The sequence below is a fragment of the Falco biarmicus genome, chromosome Z (genome assembly GCF_023638135.1).
Source record: "Falco biarmicus isolate bFalBia1 chromosome Z, bFalBia1.pri, whole genome shotgun sequence".
Lineage (NCBI taxonomy): Eukaryota > Metazoa > Chordata > Aves > Falconiformes > Falconidae > Falco > Falco biarmicus.
The window spans coordinates 29,649,455-29,663,547 of NC_079311.1; the positions used below are offsets into that span (position 1 = coordinate 29,649,455).

The 14,093-nt window shown below is 44.1% G+C and overlaps 1 protein-coding gene across 3 annotated transcripts in view; it reads right to left on the reverse strand.

Moving 5' to 3' along the window:
• Window positions 1-11,458: 11,458 nt before the first annotated feature.
• LNPEP (leucyl and cystinyl aminopeptidase) overlaps window positions 11,459-14,093 on the reverse strand; it is a 67,167-nt gene continuing 64,532 nt past the window's right edge. For all 3 annotated transcript variants that reach the window (XM_056324553.1, XM_056324555.1, XM_056324554.1), the window contains one exon: window positions 11,459-13,992. In XM_056324553.1, the coding sequence (XP_056180528.1) occupies window positions 13,861-13,992 (132 nt within the window). In that variant the 3' untranslated portion in view covers window positions 11,459-13,860. The remainder of the gene's footprint in view (window positions 13,993-14,093) is intronic.

Here is a 14,093-nt window from a genome sequence, read left to right on the forward strand (position 1 = left end):
AGAGTAACCCTGAGAGGTGTCCCTACTCAAGGGGAGATCCTGGCAGCCTGCTGCCTTGCTCAGCAGGCCCTGGGCTGTCCACTATTTATAAAGTAAGATCATAACCTTATAGTAATATTTGTATATTGTTATCGTGCAGGCAGGCTTGTTATCTGGTGCACAGTGCCAATTCACACACTGAGCTGAGATATTCCTTATTTCTTCATTCTTATTTGCACAAAGCAGGGAGCTAGGTGGTAACCCACAAATGCTTAGCTCCCTGATTCTCAAAATTTTACACTATTTATACAGTTCATCATACAAGGATACCAGCCTTTAATGGTTACAAGTTACTTAACTCCTTCATTACTTAGTGCTCGGTGTCCTATTTGTCAAATAGTTTTCTTGCTGCTCATGTTTGGTTTGCATGCTCAATCTCAACTACTTTTTGGGGCTGGGGGATTTCTTGAATCAGTGAACAATGAGTCGATGGCCGCGATCTCCCCCTGCCAGAATTACCTTTCCCCTAGTTTTTGCTGAGCTCATTCCTCATGGTGAACTTCCAGTCAGCTCATCCGTCTTGTGGGGGTGCTTTCTTTTGAAGTTGTTCTTCTGGACAAAGGATTTATTGGTGCTTAACAAAATGCTTAGCAGGATTCGAATTAACTATTAAAAACTCCTTTGTTTAAAATACACAAAATTATTTATATCTTGAATTAACTGTTAACAACTCCTTTGTTTCAATTGTCCTAAAGTCAAACTTCTAACAATACATTTGTTCTTATCAAACATTCCCCTAATCATTTGATGTCAGTACCAGCAAGTCATCTGGTTTACCGCTGTTCCAGAGTCCTTGGTTATCACGTTGCCATCCATCCCCCAAAATCCACAGCAAGTTGGATGCAACCACCAAAAACCCCACGGGTTTTTATGGCATAAGCAGGGGGTCAGAGGGACCACACTACCCCAGAGGGCTAGGCTGTAGAGCAAAAGCACAGCCCTAGTGTTGGTGGGGCTGTGATGGGGTAGCTGAAAGAATATGAGGACAAGCAACAACTTTCACTCCTAGCCAGATCCCAGTGGGAGAAACAGCTTGCAGCTGTCTACTCAAACTACTCTTTGGATAAGAGTAAGCATGGCAGAGCGTGTGCATATGTCATAGAGGAAGTGCAGAGCATTGATCTTGCTGGAGCTCTTAAGCAGATGCCAAGGAAAGCTTAAGGCCACCTGTAGCTTTCAGCCCTGGCACTGTCAGTGCGACATCCCTTCTGGTGCCTCTCCATTTAGAAGCAGGTCTCTTACAAGGGCAAGGGCTGGGCAGTACAGCAAAAGCATAGTCCCAGTGTTGGTGGGGCTGTGAAAGGTCTACAAAGGGAATATCAGGGCCAGCAACAGGTTTCAGTCCTGGCTACTTCTGTGTGAGAGCCTTCATATGGAAGTTTTTCTCTTTTTGACCTAGCCCTTGGTTAGAGTGAGAGAGTACTTGAGCCTGTAGGAAAAGCACAGAATGCCAGTGTTAGAGAGGTTGTGAAGGGGCTGCAAAGGAAAGATGTGAGCTACCAATAGCTTTCAGTCCTCCTGTACTGGTTTTCAGTGGGTTATAGCTAAATTTCTTCATAGTAGCTTGTACAGGGCTACGTTTGGATTTGTGTTGAAAATAGCGTTGATAACACTCTGATGTTTTGTTTACTTTTGAGCAATGCTTACATAGTGTCAAGGCCTTTTCTACTCCTCACACTGCCAGCAAGCAGGTTGCAAATGCAAAAAAATGTTGTGAGGGACAGCTGATCCCAAATTGCCATGACTATGTTATGTTATATTCAGCAATAAAACTGTGGGAGGTTGGGTGGGCTAGCTGGGCTTCATTCAGTTGGTGGTGAGCCACTGTTTTCATTTGCATCACTTGTCTTTCTTGGGTTTTATCTTCCTCTCTCTCTGTTATTTTTATTCTTTTCTCCTTATAATTTTGTAAAATTATTATTTCTTTTTAGTTATTAAACTGTTTTTATTTCAACCCATGAGTTTCTTTCTTGCTTTTACCATTCCTGTTCTTCCCATCCCACAAGTGGGGAGTGAGTGAGCAGCTGTGTTGTCCGTAGTTTCCAGGTAGGGTTAAACCATGACAGTCTTTCAAAGCTTAACTTGTGTCTTGAAGAGTTTGAGATTAGAACAGATATGACCAGCTCATATCAGAAGGGATTGATATCTATTAACAGTTGTTGCTCATGATAATTCATCTGTTCATAATTCATCTGTTCTCAATATTAATTTACCTGATATGTGCTATGCTCCATTTTTTACAGTACATGTTAAAAACTGGCTTTTGCTTTTGCAGTTTACTGTGCTCTGTAGCGCTCAGTGATGTTTTCCCTGGGAGATTTATTATTAAAACACTGGCATTGAGCTTAATCTGATATTTGGGCTTTGTACTGAAGCCATTACTGTACTTCGGGTGCCATGTCATGGAGCCAATTAACACGTTTCTTCCTCTGAGAGGTTTGGTGGTTTTTTTTAAGAGGAAATACAAAGTGGCACCTTCACTACCTGCTTCTGTGATGTTCTCTCCCTCCTTGTAATAACACTTCAATATCTTGAACATCCCTGTGTAGTTAAAATACTTTTATTGGTATTTCTTAGCATTATTGCTTTGTTTTTTTCTAAGGTTAACAAGCTATTCAGAAATATGACTCAGCCCCGGTGGCAGTGTGATGATGGGTGGCATGGCATGTGGGAGAACAAGGGCAGGTGTCTAGAAAGCTTCTTACCTCCAGTGGTCTGAAACTTTACTCCTGAACCAGTGCAGGTTCTTGATGAAGTGCTAGACTGTTTGGAAAAAAGATGCCCTGGCCATGCCAAGGAGACACAACTTATTGCACTGTGCTGGGGCTGGCCTGCAGCTATCAAATTCTGCTGAATGCTATTCAGCACCCTCAAGGCAAAGAGAAGTTCTCTGGCTCTGAAGACATACCAAGAGACACCATGGCTAAACCAGAGACCCAGCCCTCCACTATATCAGTTGCCCCTGTAATTGAAACAATGCAAATGGAAGTCAACTTTTTTAGTAAGGTATGAAGAAGCTTTTCCTAAGAAGGAGCAGAGGAATCAAAAAAGGCAGTCCGTTCTGCAGCAGAGCAGTCACAAGAACATGAGGAGGAAGACATTGAAATGGTAAATGAGACAGAAACTACACAAACCCTATCCCTAAGTGATCTGCGAGAGAAGCAAAAAGATTTCAGTTATCAACCAGGTAAGACAATTCTCATCTGATTACTCCAGTGCTTGGATACTGGGGCCAATAGTCAGGAACTAGAGGGAAAGGAAACCCAGCAGCTGTGATCCCTTGCCAAGGCTAAGGCAATTGATAAAGGTATTGGAAAAGAGGCAGGAGTCCATAGTCTTTGGTGGTAACTCCTGTTGAGTGTGAAGGACAGTTAAAGACCACCATTGAGGGAGATAAACCAATATCTGAGGGAATTAGCTATGGTGGAGGTGATCTATAACATTATGGATGGTGATCAGGTATCCGAAGACCCAAAGGAAATCCAGTGCATGCAGTCTATGTGACAAAAGTTTATGTTGATACCATATACCAACCCCCTGGCAGTGGCCTGGACAGACATGGACACACCACCTATGGGTGGATTAGCCAGACTATACCAAGAATATAAAGATAATCTCACTTCCTCCCTATAGGCCTGCATCTTGGCTGTGAGGAAACTGTCCCAGAAATTGTCCCAGCAATCCAAAGACAGGCCTTCCTCACCCACACCAACCAATGTCTCAGCTACTGAACAGTCAGCCTTTTTGTGTTCAAGGGAAAGGGTACCAGTGGCACACACCTCTTGCAATCCCATGTTTTTACCTGGGTGACCAGGCAGAGGACATGAGGAAGTAGGATGTGAACCTACCTGGAAAATAGAAGCTCAAGTGCAGGAACTGCAAGGCAAAAGAAAAAAAGAAAAAAAGAAAAAAAAAAAAAAAACAGCCAGAAAGAAAAATTACTGCTCCAGTGTCTGGCAGAGGAAAAGGGATGATCATACTTTACTTTTGACCCTAATGAAGGGACTTCTATATTGCAGTTACAAAAAATCAAGTAATGAATACTTGGACCGGGAAGAGAGGGGTCCTGTCTTTGGCCAGGCAGTGTAAAAGGATAACAGGTTTTACTGGACTGTGTGGATTCACTGGTCTGGCACATCAGCCCCATGGGAGTATAGAGTTCTAGTGGACACTGGTGCAGAGTGTACTTTAACGCCATCAGACATAAGGGGGCAGCATCCATCTGTACTTCTGGAGTGATGGGGGGATCCCAAAACTGTCTTGTGTTGGAGACTGGGTTATGCCTGGGTGGCAAAAGCATCCTATTTTGACTGGCCCAGAAGCTTCATATATCCTTAGCACAGGCTGCCGCAGGAGGGGGTACTTCAGGGATCTAACAGGGTACTGGTGGGCTTTTGGTATGGCTGCCTTGAGTATGGAGAAGAGTAAATAGCTGCCTAGCTTGCCTGATCTCTCAGAGGATCCTTCTGTTGTGGGATTGCCATGTGTTATAGAACAGCAGGTGCCAGTTGCTACCATGACAATGCATTGGCAATGATATCCCATGAATCAAGACTTTCTGGTTCCCCTCCATAAACTGATTTGGTGACTGGAGAGTCAGGGCGTGATCAGTAGGGCTCATTCACCTTTTAACAGTCCCATATGGCTGGTGCAAAAACCTAACAGAGTGGAGGCTAACAGTGGACTGTCATGGCCTCAGTGGTCACACTGCTGCTGAGTGCTGTCACACCAGTCATGCTAGAACTCCAACAGAAATTGGAGTCAAAGGTCACCAAATGGTATGCAACAATTGATACCATCAATGCATTTTTCTTGATCCCTCTGGCAGCAGAGTGCAGGTCACAGTTTGCTTTCACATGGAGCAGTGTCCAGTACACCTAGGATCCACTGCCCCAGGGGATGAAACACAGCCCTACCGTTTGTCACGGATCAATACAGACTGCACTGGAACAAGGTGAAGCTCCTGAATACCTGCAATGTATTGACAATATCATTATGTGGAGCAACACAGTGGAAGAAGTGTTTGAGAAAAGTAGAATAATCCAGATTGTTTTGAAAGCTGGTTTTGCCGTAAAAGTGAAAGGACCTGCAAAGGAGATCCAGTTTTTAGGAAAAAAATGACAAGATGAGTGTCATCCATATCCTAATGGATGTGATCAACAAAATAACAGCTAGGTCTCCACCAACTAGCAGAAAAGAAACGCAAGCTTTTTTTAAGTGTCATTTTTTTTGGAGAATGCATATTCCAAGTTACAGTCTGACTGTAAGCCCTCTCTGTCAAGCAACCTGGAAGAAGAATGATTTTGAACTTGCTTGCTGAACAGCAGCAAGTCTTTGGACAAATTAAATGGGAGGTAGTTCATGCAGTAGCCCTTGGACCAGTCTGCACAGGACAAGACGTGAAAAATGTGCTTTAGACTGCAGTCATGGATCACAGCCACACTTGGAGCCTCTGACAGAAAGCACCTGGAGACACTTGAGGGTGACCTGTGGGGTTTGGAGCTGGGGGTATACAGGAGCTGAAATCCGTTGCACTCCAACAGGAAAAGGAATATTAGCAGCATATGAAGGAGTTTGAACTGCTTCAGCAGTTCAGTAGTTGGTACTGAAGCACAGCTCCTTTTGGCATCCAGACTGCCAGCGTTGGGCTAGATGTTGAACGAGAGGATCCCCTTTAAGCACCTGCAACTGAAGCTACACAGACTAAGTGGTCGCACTGGTAACACAACAGGCTTGCATGAGGAATCTCAAACACTCAGGAATCCTGGAATTGATCATGAACAGGCTGGAGGGCCAAATCTTTGATGTGTCACGCCCAGAGAAGGTGACTCTTGCTGAAGAGGGCCCTCTGTATAATAAATCACCAGAAAATAAAGAGCAATATGCCCTGTTTACATGTGGATCCTGTTGTGTTGTATAACACTGAAGGTGGAAAGATGGTGTATGGAATTCTATGTGGTAAGTCACAGAAACTGCTGAAGGAAAAGGTGAATTGAGTTAGTCTGCAGATGTGAAAGTCATCCAGCTGGCTTTAGATAGTCCTGAATGAGAAAAATGGCCAGTACTTTACACTGATTCTTAAATGACAGCAAATGCTCTGTGGGGCTGGCTGCAGCAATGGAAGCAGATCGGCTGGCAGTGCAGAGGCAAACCCATATGGGCTGCTGAATTGTGGCAAGATATGGCTGTCCAGGCAGAGAACCTGGTTGTAAAATTATGTCATGAGATGCTCACATACTCGAGAGTCAGGCTACTGAAGAATATCAAAAAAACCAGCAGTTGGACCAGGCTGCTACAATTGAAATGGCCTAGGTGGATTTGGACTGGGAACCTAAGGGTGGGCTGTTTATAGTTCAATGGGCCCATGACACATCAGGACATCTAGGAAGGGCTACACCATACAAATGGGATCATGACCAAGGGGTGGACTTGACCATTGATGCCATTGCACACATTACCGATGAATGTCAAATGTGTGCCACAATCAAACAAGTCAGCCCTATAACCTTTTTGGTATAGGGGACAATGAGCTATCAATACAGGGAAGCCTGGCAGACTGATTATATCACAGTATCACAAACCCACCATGCCAAGCACCATGTGCTTACAATGGTGGAACTGACTACTGGATTGTTGGAAACATACTCTGTAAGCCATGCCACTGCTGGGAATATATCTTGGGCTTTAGAAAGCAAGTTTTATGGCAACATGGCACCCCTGAAGGAATGGAGTCAGACAATGCGACTCATTTCCAAAACAATCTCATGAACACCTAGGCCAAGGACAAACACCATGGCACTGACCAGGTGTATCACTTACCTTATCATGCACCAGCCTCTGGGAAGACCAAATGATACAGTCGGCTGTTAAAAACAGCATTGAGAGCAACGGGTGCTGGGACGTTCAAGCTTTGGGATACAAATTTAGCAGAAGCCACTTAGCTAGTTAACACTAGAGGATCTGCCAGTCCACCTGGCTGTGCCAGATCAAAACCCCCTGGGCACTGTGGAAGGAGAGAAGATCCCCATAGAGCATATAAGGACCTTGCTGGGAAAAACAGTCCCGCGTTATTCCTTCATCAGGAAAGGGCAAACTTATTAACAGGACTGTTTTTGCTCAAGGACCTGGTTGCACTTGGTGGGTACTGCACAAGGATGAGGAAGTCCAACGTGTACCTGAAGATGATTCAGTCCTGGGTGAAAATAATACATGATGTGAGTTGTATATTACTAGTGTTACATGATGCTTCACGTCACCACTGCTGTGGTCACTCTATGTTAAAGGTATTATACCAGGAACCTCTTGCTGCTAGCCAAGCTAGAGGCAAGAGAAGGAATTCATTACAATATTAAACCTTATGGCTTAGTCCAAAGGGACCAGTGGTGCAAAGTGTAATGGACATACCTTTAAGTTGTTGTAATCCATTATTTGAGTTGAATGTTATAGGAAGTACTACTGCAGTAACCATCTGAATGAAGAACAAACCTCACAAGAGTCAATGATAGTGCAGCAATGACCCAACTTGAGCTGGTTTTGTTGCCCAGTAACTCCATGCATTCCACCAGCTCTCCTGTCCTGCGTGAATACCATAACAGAGGAAGCCAAAGTCATAAACTGAAAGATCTCTGTGCACATTTTATGGATATGTATGGACATCTTACAAACATTTTATGGGAGAAGGGGTGGTTAATGAGGATGTATTGTGGTAGTGTGGGACCTGACCATGATATAAATTATATGGAATAAGGGGTAGAGAATGAACTGGCTTCAGGTCAGATAGAGTTAAATTTCTTCATAGTAGCTTGTACAGGGCTACATTTGAGTTTGTGCTGAAAAATAGTGTTGATAACACTCTGATGTTTTAGTGACTGCTGAGCAGTGCTTACACAGTGTCAAGGCCTTTTCTACTACTCACACTGCCCCTCCAGCGAGTAGGCTGCAGGTGCAAAAATAACTGGGAGGGGACACTGTTGGGACAGCTGACCCCAACTGGCCAAAGGGATATTCCATGGCATCATACTCAGTAATAAAACCAGAGGGGGAGGTTGGGGGCGGGGGGGTGGTTAGGGACTGGCTGGGCTTCATTTGGTTGGTGGTGAGCAACTGTTTTCATTTGCATCACTTGTCTTTCTTGGATTTTAATTTTCCTTTTTCTCTTTGTTATGTTTTTCTCTTCCTTTTACAATTAATTAAAAAAATATTATTTATTTTTAATTCTTAAACTGTTTTTATGTCAACCCATGAGTTTCTTTCTCACTTTTACCCTTGCTATTCACCCCACATCCTACCCAGGGCAGGGGCAGGGACGGGGGAGTAGAGTGAACTAGAGGTTGTGTGGTGCTTAGTTGCCAGCCAGGACTAAACCATGACACCTGGCCACAACTGTGTGGGAACTTCAGGTGCTGGGTGTCTGTTTTGGAGCTGGGCTTTGGGCGAAACTGGGGAGGTAGGTGGGGGTTATGTGGTAGAACAAGCACAGAGCCACACTGTCAGTGGGCCTGTGAAGTTCCTGACAAGGGTAGGTAAGGGCCACCAACAGCTTTCAGTCCTGACCACCTCTGTGTGGGAGCCCTAAGTGGTGATTGTAGCAAGGCTCTGAGGAGGGTGAGCAGGTAGATGAGGATTAAGTGGTAAAGTGCAGATCTCCAGGGTTCATGGGGCTGCGAAGAGGCTGCCAAGGGAAGGTAAGAGCTGCCAACAGCTTCCAGTCCTGCCTGTTTCGGTGTTGGATCCACACCTGATGAGTGTTTGGAACCTGGGCTCTGGTTATGGGGCTGAGATGGGGCTGCCAGAGGAAGGTTTTGGCTACCAAAAGCTTTCAGTGCATCCTTTTCTGTACAGGAGACATCACTGTTAGCTGCCAGTTTTCATTGGTTCTTGCTAGGATGTAGGTGAGGGCAAGGTGGTAGGGCATGTTCAGAGCTGCAGTGTTTCTGGGATGCAAAGAGGCTAACACGTGATGCTGAGGGCTGCAGACAGCTTTATGTCTGCGAGGCATGACTGCTGGGTGCCTGTCTGGGCACTCAAGCCTGAGACGAGGTCCCAAACAGGCACAGGTGAGTGGAAGGCACAGGTGAGGTTCAGGCAGTCGAGTGAGCACAAAGCCTGTGTCTCTGGGGCTTTGAACTGGCTGCCAAAGGAAGATGACGGCTGTCAAAAGCTTTCAGTCCTGGCCACTTCTGTGTGGGAGTCATAGCTGGTGTGTGTCTGTTTTGCCCTTTGCCTATTGTGAGAGTTCAGGTGAGGGTTTGGTTGCAGAGGAGTTGTAAAGACCCATTGTTCGTGGGGCTGCGAAGGTGCTTCCAACGGAAGGTGAGGGCTACAACAGTTCTCTGTCCTTGCCCCTTTTTGCCTAGGACCCATTGCTGATAACGCTCTGTTCTGGATGTGAGTTTAAAAGAGGGTGAGGAAAAGAGTTAGGGTTAAGTGCAAGACCAAGTGCAGAGTGGGGAACGAAAAAAACGCTGCTAAGATAAGGTGAGGGCTGCCAAAAGCTTTCAATCGTGGCCACTTCTGTGTGGGAGCCCTGGTCGGCAGGTGTCCATTTTGGGCCTAGGCTACAGCTAGGGTGAGGAGCCCATTATGTTTCTGGTGATTGAGACTGTGCAGAGCCCAAGTGTTTTGGGGCCGCGAGAGGAAGACCATTGGAAGGTACTGGATTCAAAATTCCTCAGTTTTTCCTGGGCGCCATAGCTGTCAGAACTGCATGTTTGACCTGTGCTCCGGCAAGGGTGAGGATCAGGAGAATTAATGTTAGAGTCAGGCAGAGGACAAATATTGGAGCCTCATTGTTTGAGACGATTTGAAGTGGCTGCCAAATGCTTTCATTCCTGGGGACTTTTTCTTGGGCGTCATTGCTGGCAAGGCTCCATTTTGGACGTGGGCTTAGGGTAGATTTGGGTATGGAGGCTATAGCAGTGGTCAAGAATGAAAGCTTTTGGCAGCTCTCCGCTTCTCTTGGCAGCCTGTTTGCAGCCCCATCAGCACTAGGGCTCTGTGCTTGCTTTAGCACTTAATCCTACCCCACACCATGACCATAAAACCAGCCAGAGCTGAGCTTCAAAATGGACACCCACCAGCTAGGGCTTTCACACAGAAATGGCCAGGACTGAAAGCTTTTGGCAGCCCTAAAATCCTTTGTTAGCCCCTTCACCACCTCACTAACACTGGGGCTCTGCAGTTACTCTGCTGCCTAACCCCCCCCCAACCCCCTCAGCCTCACTCAGAGCTATCTTCAGAACTGACACCCACCACCTAGGAATGTGAACAGAAGCAGCCGGGACTGAAAGGTATTGGTAGCCCTCACTCTCCCCTGGTAGCCCCTTCACATTCAAACAAACACTGAGGCTCTGCATTTGCACTTGCACGTAACCATCACCTTCACCATGATTACAACCCTAGGCAGAGCACAGGTCCATCACAAGCTCTGCCAGCGATGGCTCCCTAGAAAAGTGGCCAGGTCTGAAAGCCTGGGCAGCCCTCACCTTCCTTTGGCAGCAATGTTGCAGCCCCACAAATGCTGGGGCTGTGCTCTCTCTCTTGCACCTGTGGCTAATTCTCGCCCTTGCCCTAAGCCTTAACAGATCCCAGCTCCAACAGAGATGCTGCCAGCTACAGTATCCACGAACAAAAAAATGCCCTAGACTAAAAGCTTTGGACTTCCCTCCTGCTCCCTTGGCTGTTCTTTCACAGCCCCACAAACTCTGGGTCTCTGCTTTGTCCTGCACCAATGGGTAAGCTTTGCCATCACACTAACCTGAACCAAAACCCGGGTATAACGGCATACCACACTCTACAGCTCTTAGGCAAAATTAGCCTGAACTGAAAAAGCTTTTGGCAGCCCTCACCTCGGCAGCTTCTTTACAGCCTCGCTAACACCGGGGCTCTGCTCCTTGGCTTCCACCTAACCCCTTTTCCTGATCCTCACCCCACCCTAAGCCCATGCCCAAAACAGAACCTTGCCAGCAACAGCCCCCAGGAAAAAGCAGCCAGGAGTGAAATCTCTGGCAGCCCACCCCTTCCCTCGGCAGCCTTCACAGCCCTACAGACAACGGGGCTCTGCTCTTTGTCTTGCTCCTATGTCTAAGCCTCACCCCAACGCTAACCCTAGCCAGACCCCAGGGACAACAGGGATGCTGTGACCTGTGGCTCCCTGGGAAAAGTGCCCAGGACTGAAAGCTTTTAGTAGCCCTCACCTTCCCTTGGCAGCCAGACTTTTCATGGTTCCGCTAGCACTGGAGCTATACACTTTGTCTTGCACCAAATGCTAACCCTTTTCCTGACCCTCACCCTCCTCTCAGCCCATACCCCAAACGTAGCCTTGTCAGCAATGGCTGGCTGTCCCGCACCAGTTCTCGTCTTCATTAGTTCCCAGCACACAAAAAAAGGGAGGAGTATATTTAAGCATTTCTCACGGAAGAAGGATTCCAGCACAATTTTTAATAGGGTCAGAGACTCCATTACAGAAAAATAATTTTAAAAACTCTACAACTAATATAGCAAAAGTACGCATATGTAACAAATAGTAAAACAAAAATTATTCAATAATCCCTCCTCAACCTCCCCAGCTTTTCAGATTTTCTTGGTACAGTCTGTTGTCTAAAACTCAGCTCCATGCTATTTCCTCATAATAATCATTAAAGCATTTGAATAAAATAGTAAATTTTTTAAATTCCACAGAGGAAATCAGAAGGAAGATGGGATCTTCCTCTATAGCTTCCATTTTGAATTTTATATACCTCAATACTGCAGTCAGGGATGAGTTCAAACACATGTGAGGGGACAGAAGGGATAGAAAAGTGAAAGTTTACTACTGACTTCTCATTTAATATGAAGTGGCTAGAAAGAAAAAGAGATGATATGAATATATACACACACATAAATATGCAAAGATGGAACTAATATTTCTGTAGATTCCAAAAAGGAGGGAAATGAAGTCATAACACACGGCAGTACAAAAATTCCAAGAACATACTTAATTACAATTCTAATTCCATAAACTTTAAGGGGGGATGATTTATTTTCAATGCTTATACTGCCAGTTCCTTCTTCAGTGCAGGTAAAAATTATTCATTTCTGGGCCTTCTGGGCAAACAAATGTTTGCACACTCTTAAGGTATAACATTCTTTTTTGGTAATTTCAAGGTTAAAAATAACATCTGCAATACTAATGTGAGCTGGAAAATGAGGAATTTCTTTTTGAGGAGTTTTCACAGATATTCTGAAAATGTGGTACGGCTTAAGCAATCATAGCTTACAATTTCTGCTAACCAAATAAAAAGCCAGTGTTGCAGTTTCATAAATTAAAGCATTCAATTTGAATTACTCTGTGACAAATATTTAAGTCCATTAATTTAACTCTGATTCAAACTATTATCTTTTTCAGAATTTACTGTAGCTAAAATTAAATCAGCTTAATTAAAATAGTACAAATTTTAATTGTTAGTGCTTTCATTGTAGTTTATAACTAATCACATAACTCAATGATAAGACAACAGGTCTGAATCTGCTTTCATACATGTACAAAAGGCGCATCGGTAGTGAAGAAAATAAAACAGATGTCAGGTAAAAAGGTACATTTACTCTTGCATGTGTTGTATTTACATTTTATCCCTCAAAAATGGCCTTTTTCACTGCTTTTGAAAGAGATGCAGATTGCACAGTAGGTATTTCAACTTTCTAATGTAGCACATTGGGGTTTTACATCCTCTTCTTTAAAAGACTTTGAAGATCTGTCTCACTAGGTTTTCACAACGGTAGAAGAGCTCATCATCAAAGTCTAAATGAGAAGGTGTCCTAAAGCTTACATCATAAAGAGTCAGCAATGTTCCCAAATTATACTGTGATATGCAAGTCATCAGGCAAGGAAAGAACCCAGAACTTTACCCAAATGAAGTAGCTGCAGTATCTATTCATTGCAGACCCTCTGCAACAGGTGCTGAAATAAAAATCAGTAGTCAAGAGGGCACAAATCAGTAGTCAGTCTAACAGGTGAACGAACCTGGAAAAGTGCAATTTTATGCAGTTGCTCAGAGATCAATACAGAAATATCAGTTAAAGTTCCATGACTAATGATGAGATTCTCAAAAATGCCTAAAAAATTCAGAGTAAAAGTTCCAAGGTCACAACAGTGTTTATGGAAATCCCATCTCTAAAACACTTGTGTTTGCTACCTGGTTTTACTTTTCTATACTACTACATATCCCCTTTATTCATTGAAGTATACATTAACATAAGATATCATTCCTAAACAATACTGTGAAAATAAAAAATTCAAACTTAAAACAAAATTGGAATCTTATTTATTTCACATCAAACTGGTGTATTTTATAAGATCCACTACTAGTAATGTACCTGAAGTATGATTCTGTTTCACAACAGCTTCTGTGTCTACAAATGTGGAAACCATCTACAGTTTTGCATTAAAAAATCTACTGCCCAAGGAGCAGTCTGCAAAGAACTAACAGTTCGTTCTGGGTCTTTCTGACCGTAACTGTCAATATTAACCCACTGCTAAGAAACTGCAATACAGCTCCAAATGAAAGGGCATATGTTTCAAATACAAAATTATATTTAATCATTTGTGCAGATGTTTGGTCTATAGATGAAAACAGTTTCAGAATAAATACTTACATCTTGCTCATAAATGCTCCAAGGAAAATAAAATATTATCTGAGACATGCCCTGAGCTATCTAGACTCCTTAAAAATAGTGCAAACAATGTTGCAGTGATGCCTGGTTTCACTCTGGCTTTTGCAAAAGAAACACAGCAACTGCCCACAGAGCTCCTAAATGGCTGACACACCGCAGCATTTACGCACACTACAGCAGATGTTGTAGCTTTGCCAAGTTCCTCTCCATCCACTGGATATTGAGCTGAATTGTGTCAATTGCCTCTTTTACACAACGCAGTTGAGAACTCTCCTCCGATTTTGACTCAAAAAATGACTTTACCTGCATAGCAAGAGAAAAGAAAGAAAAAGATTTAATTAAAATAAACACTGGCCACACAAATAGGTTCAGAAGCAAAGGCTACACATATGTTGCAGGAAACC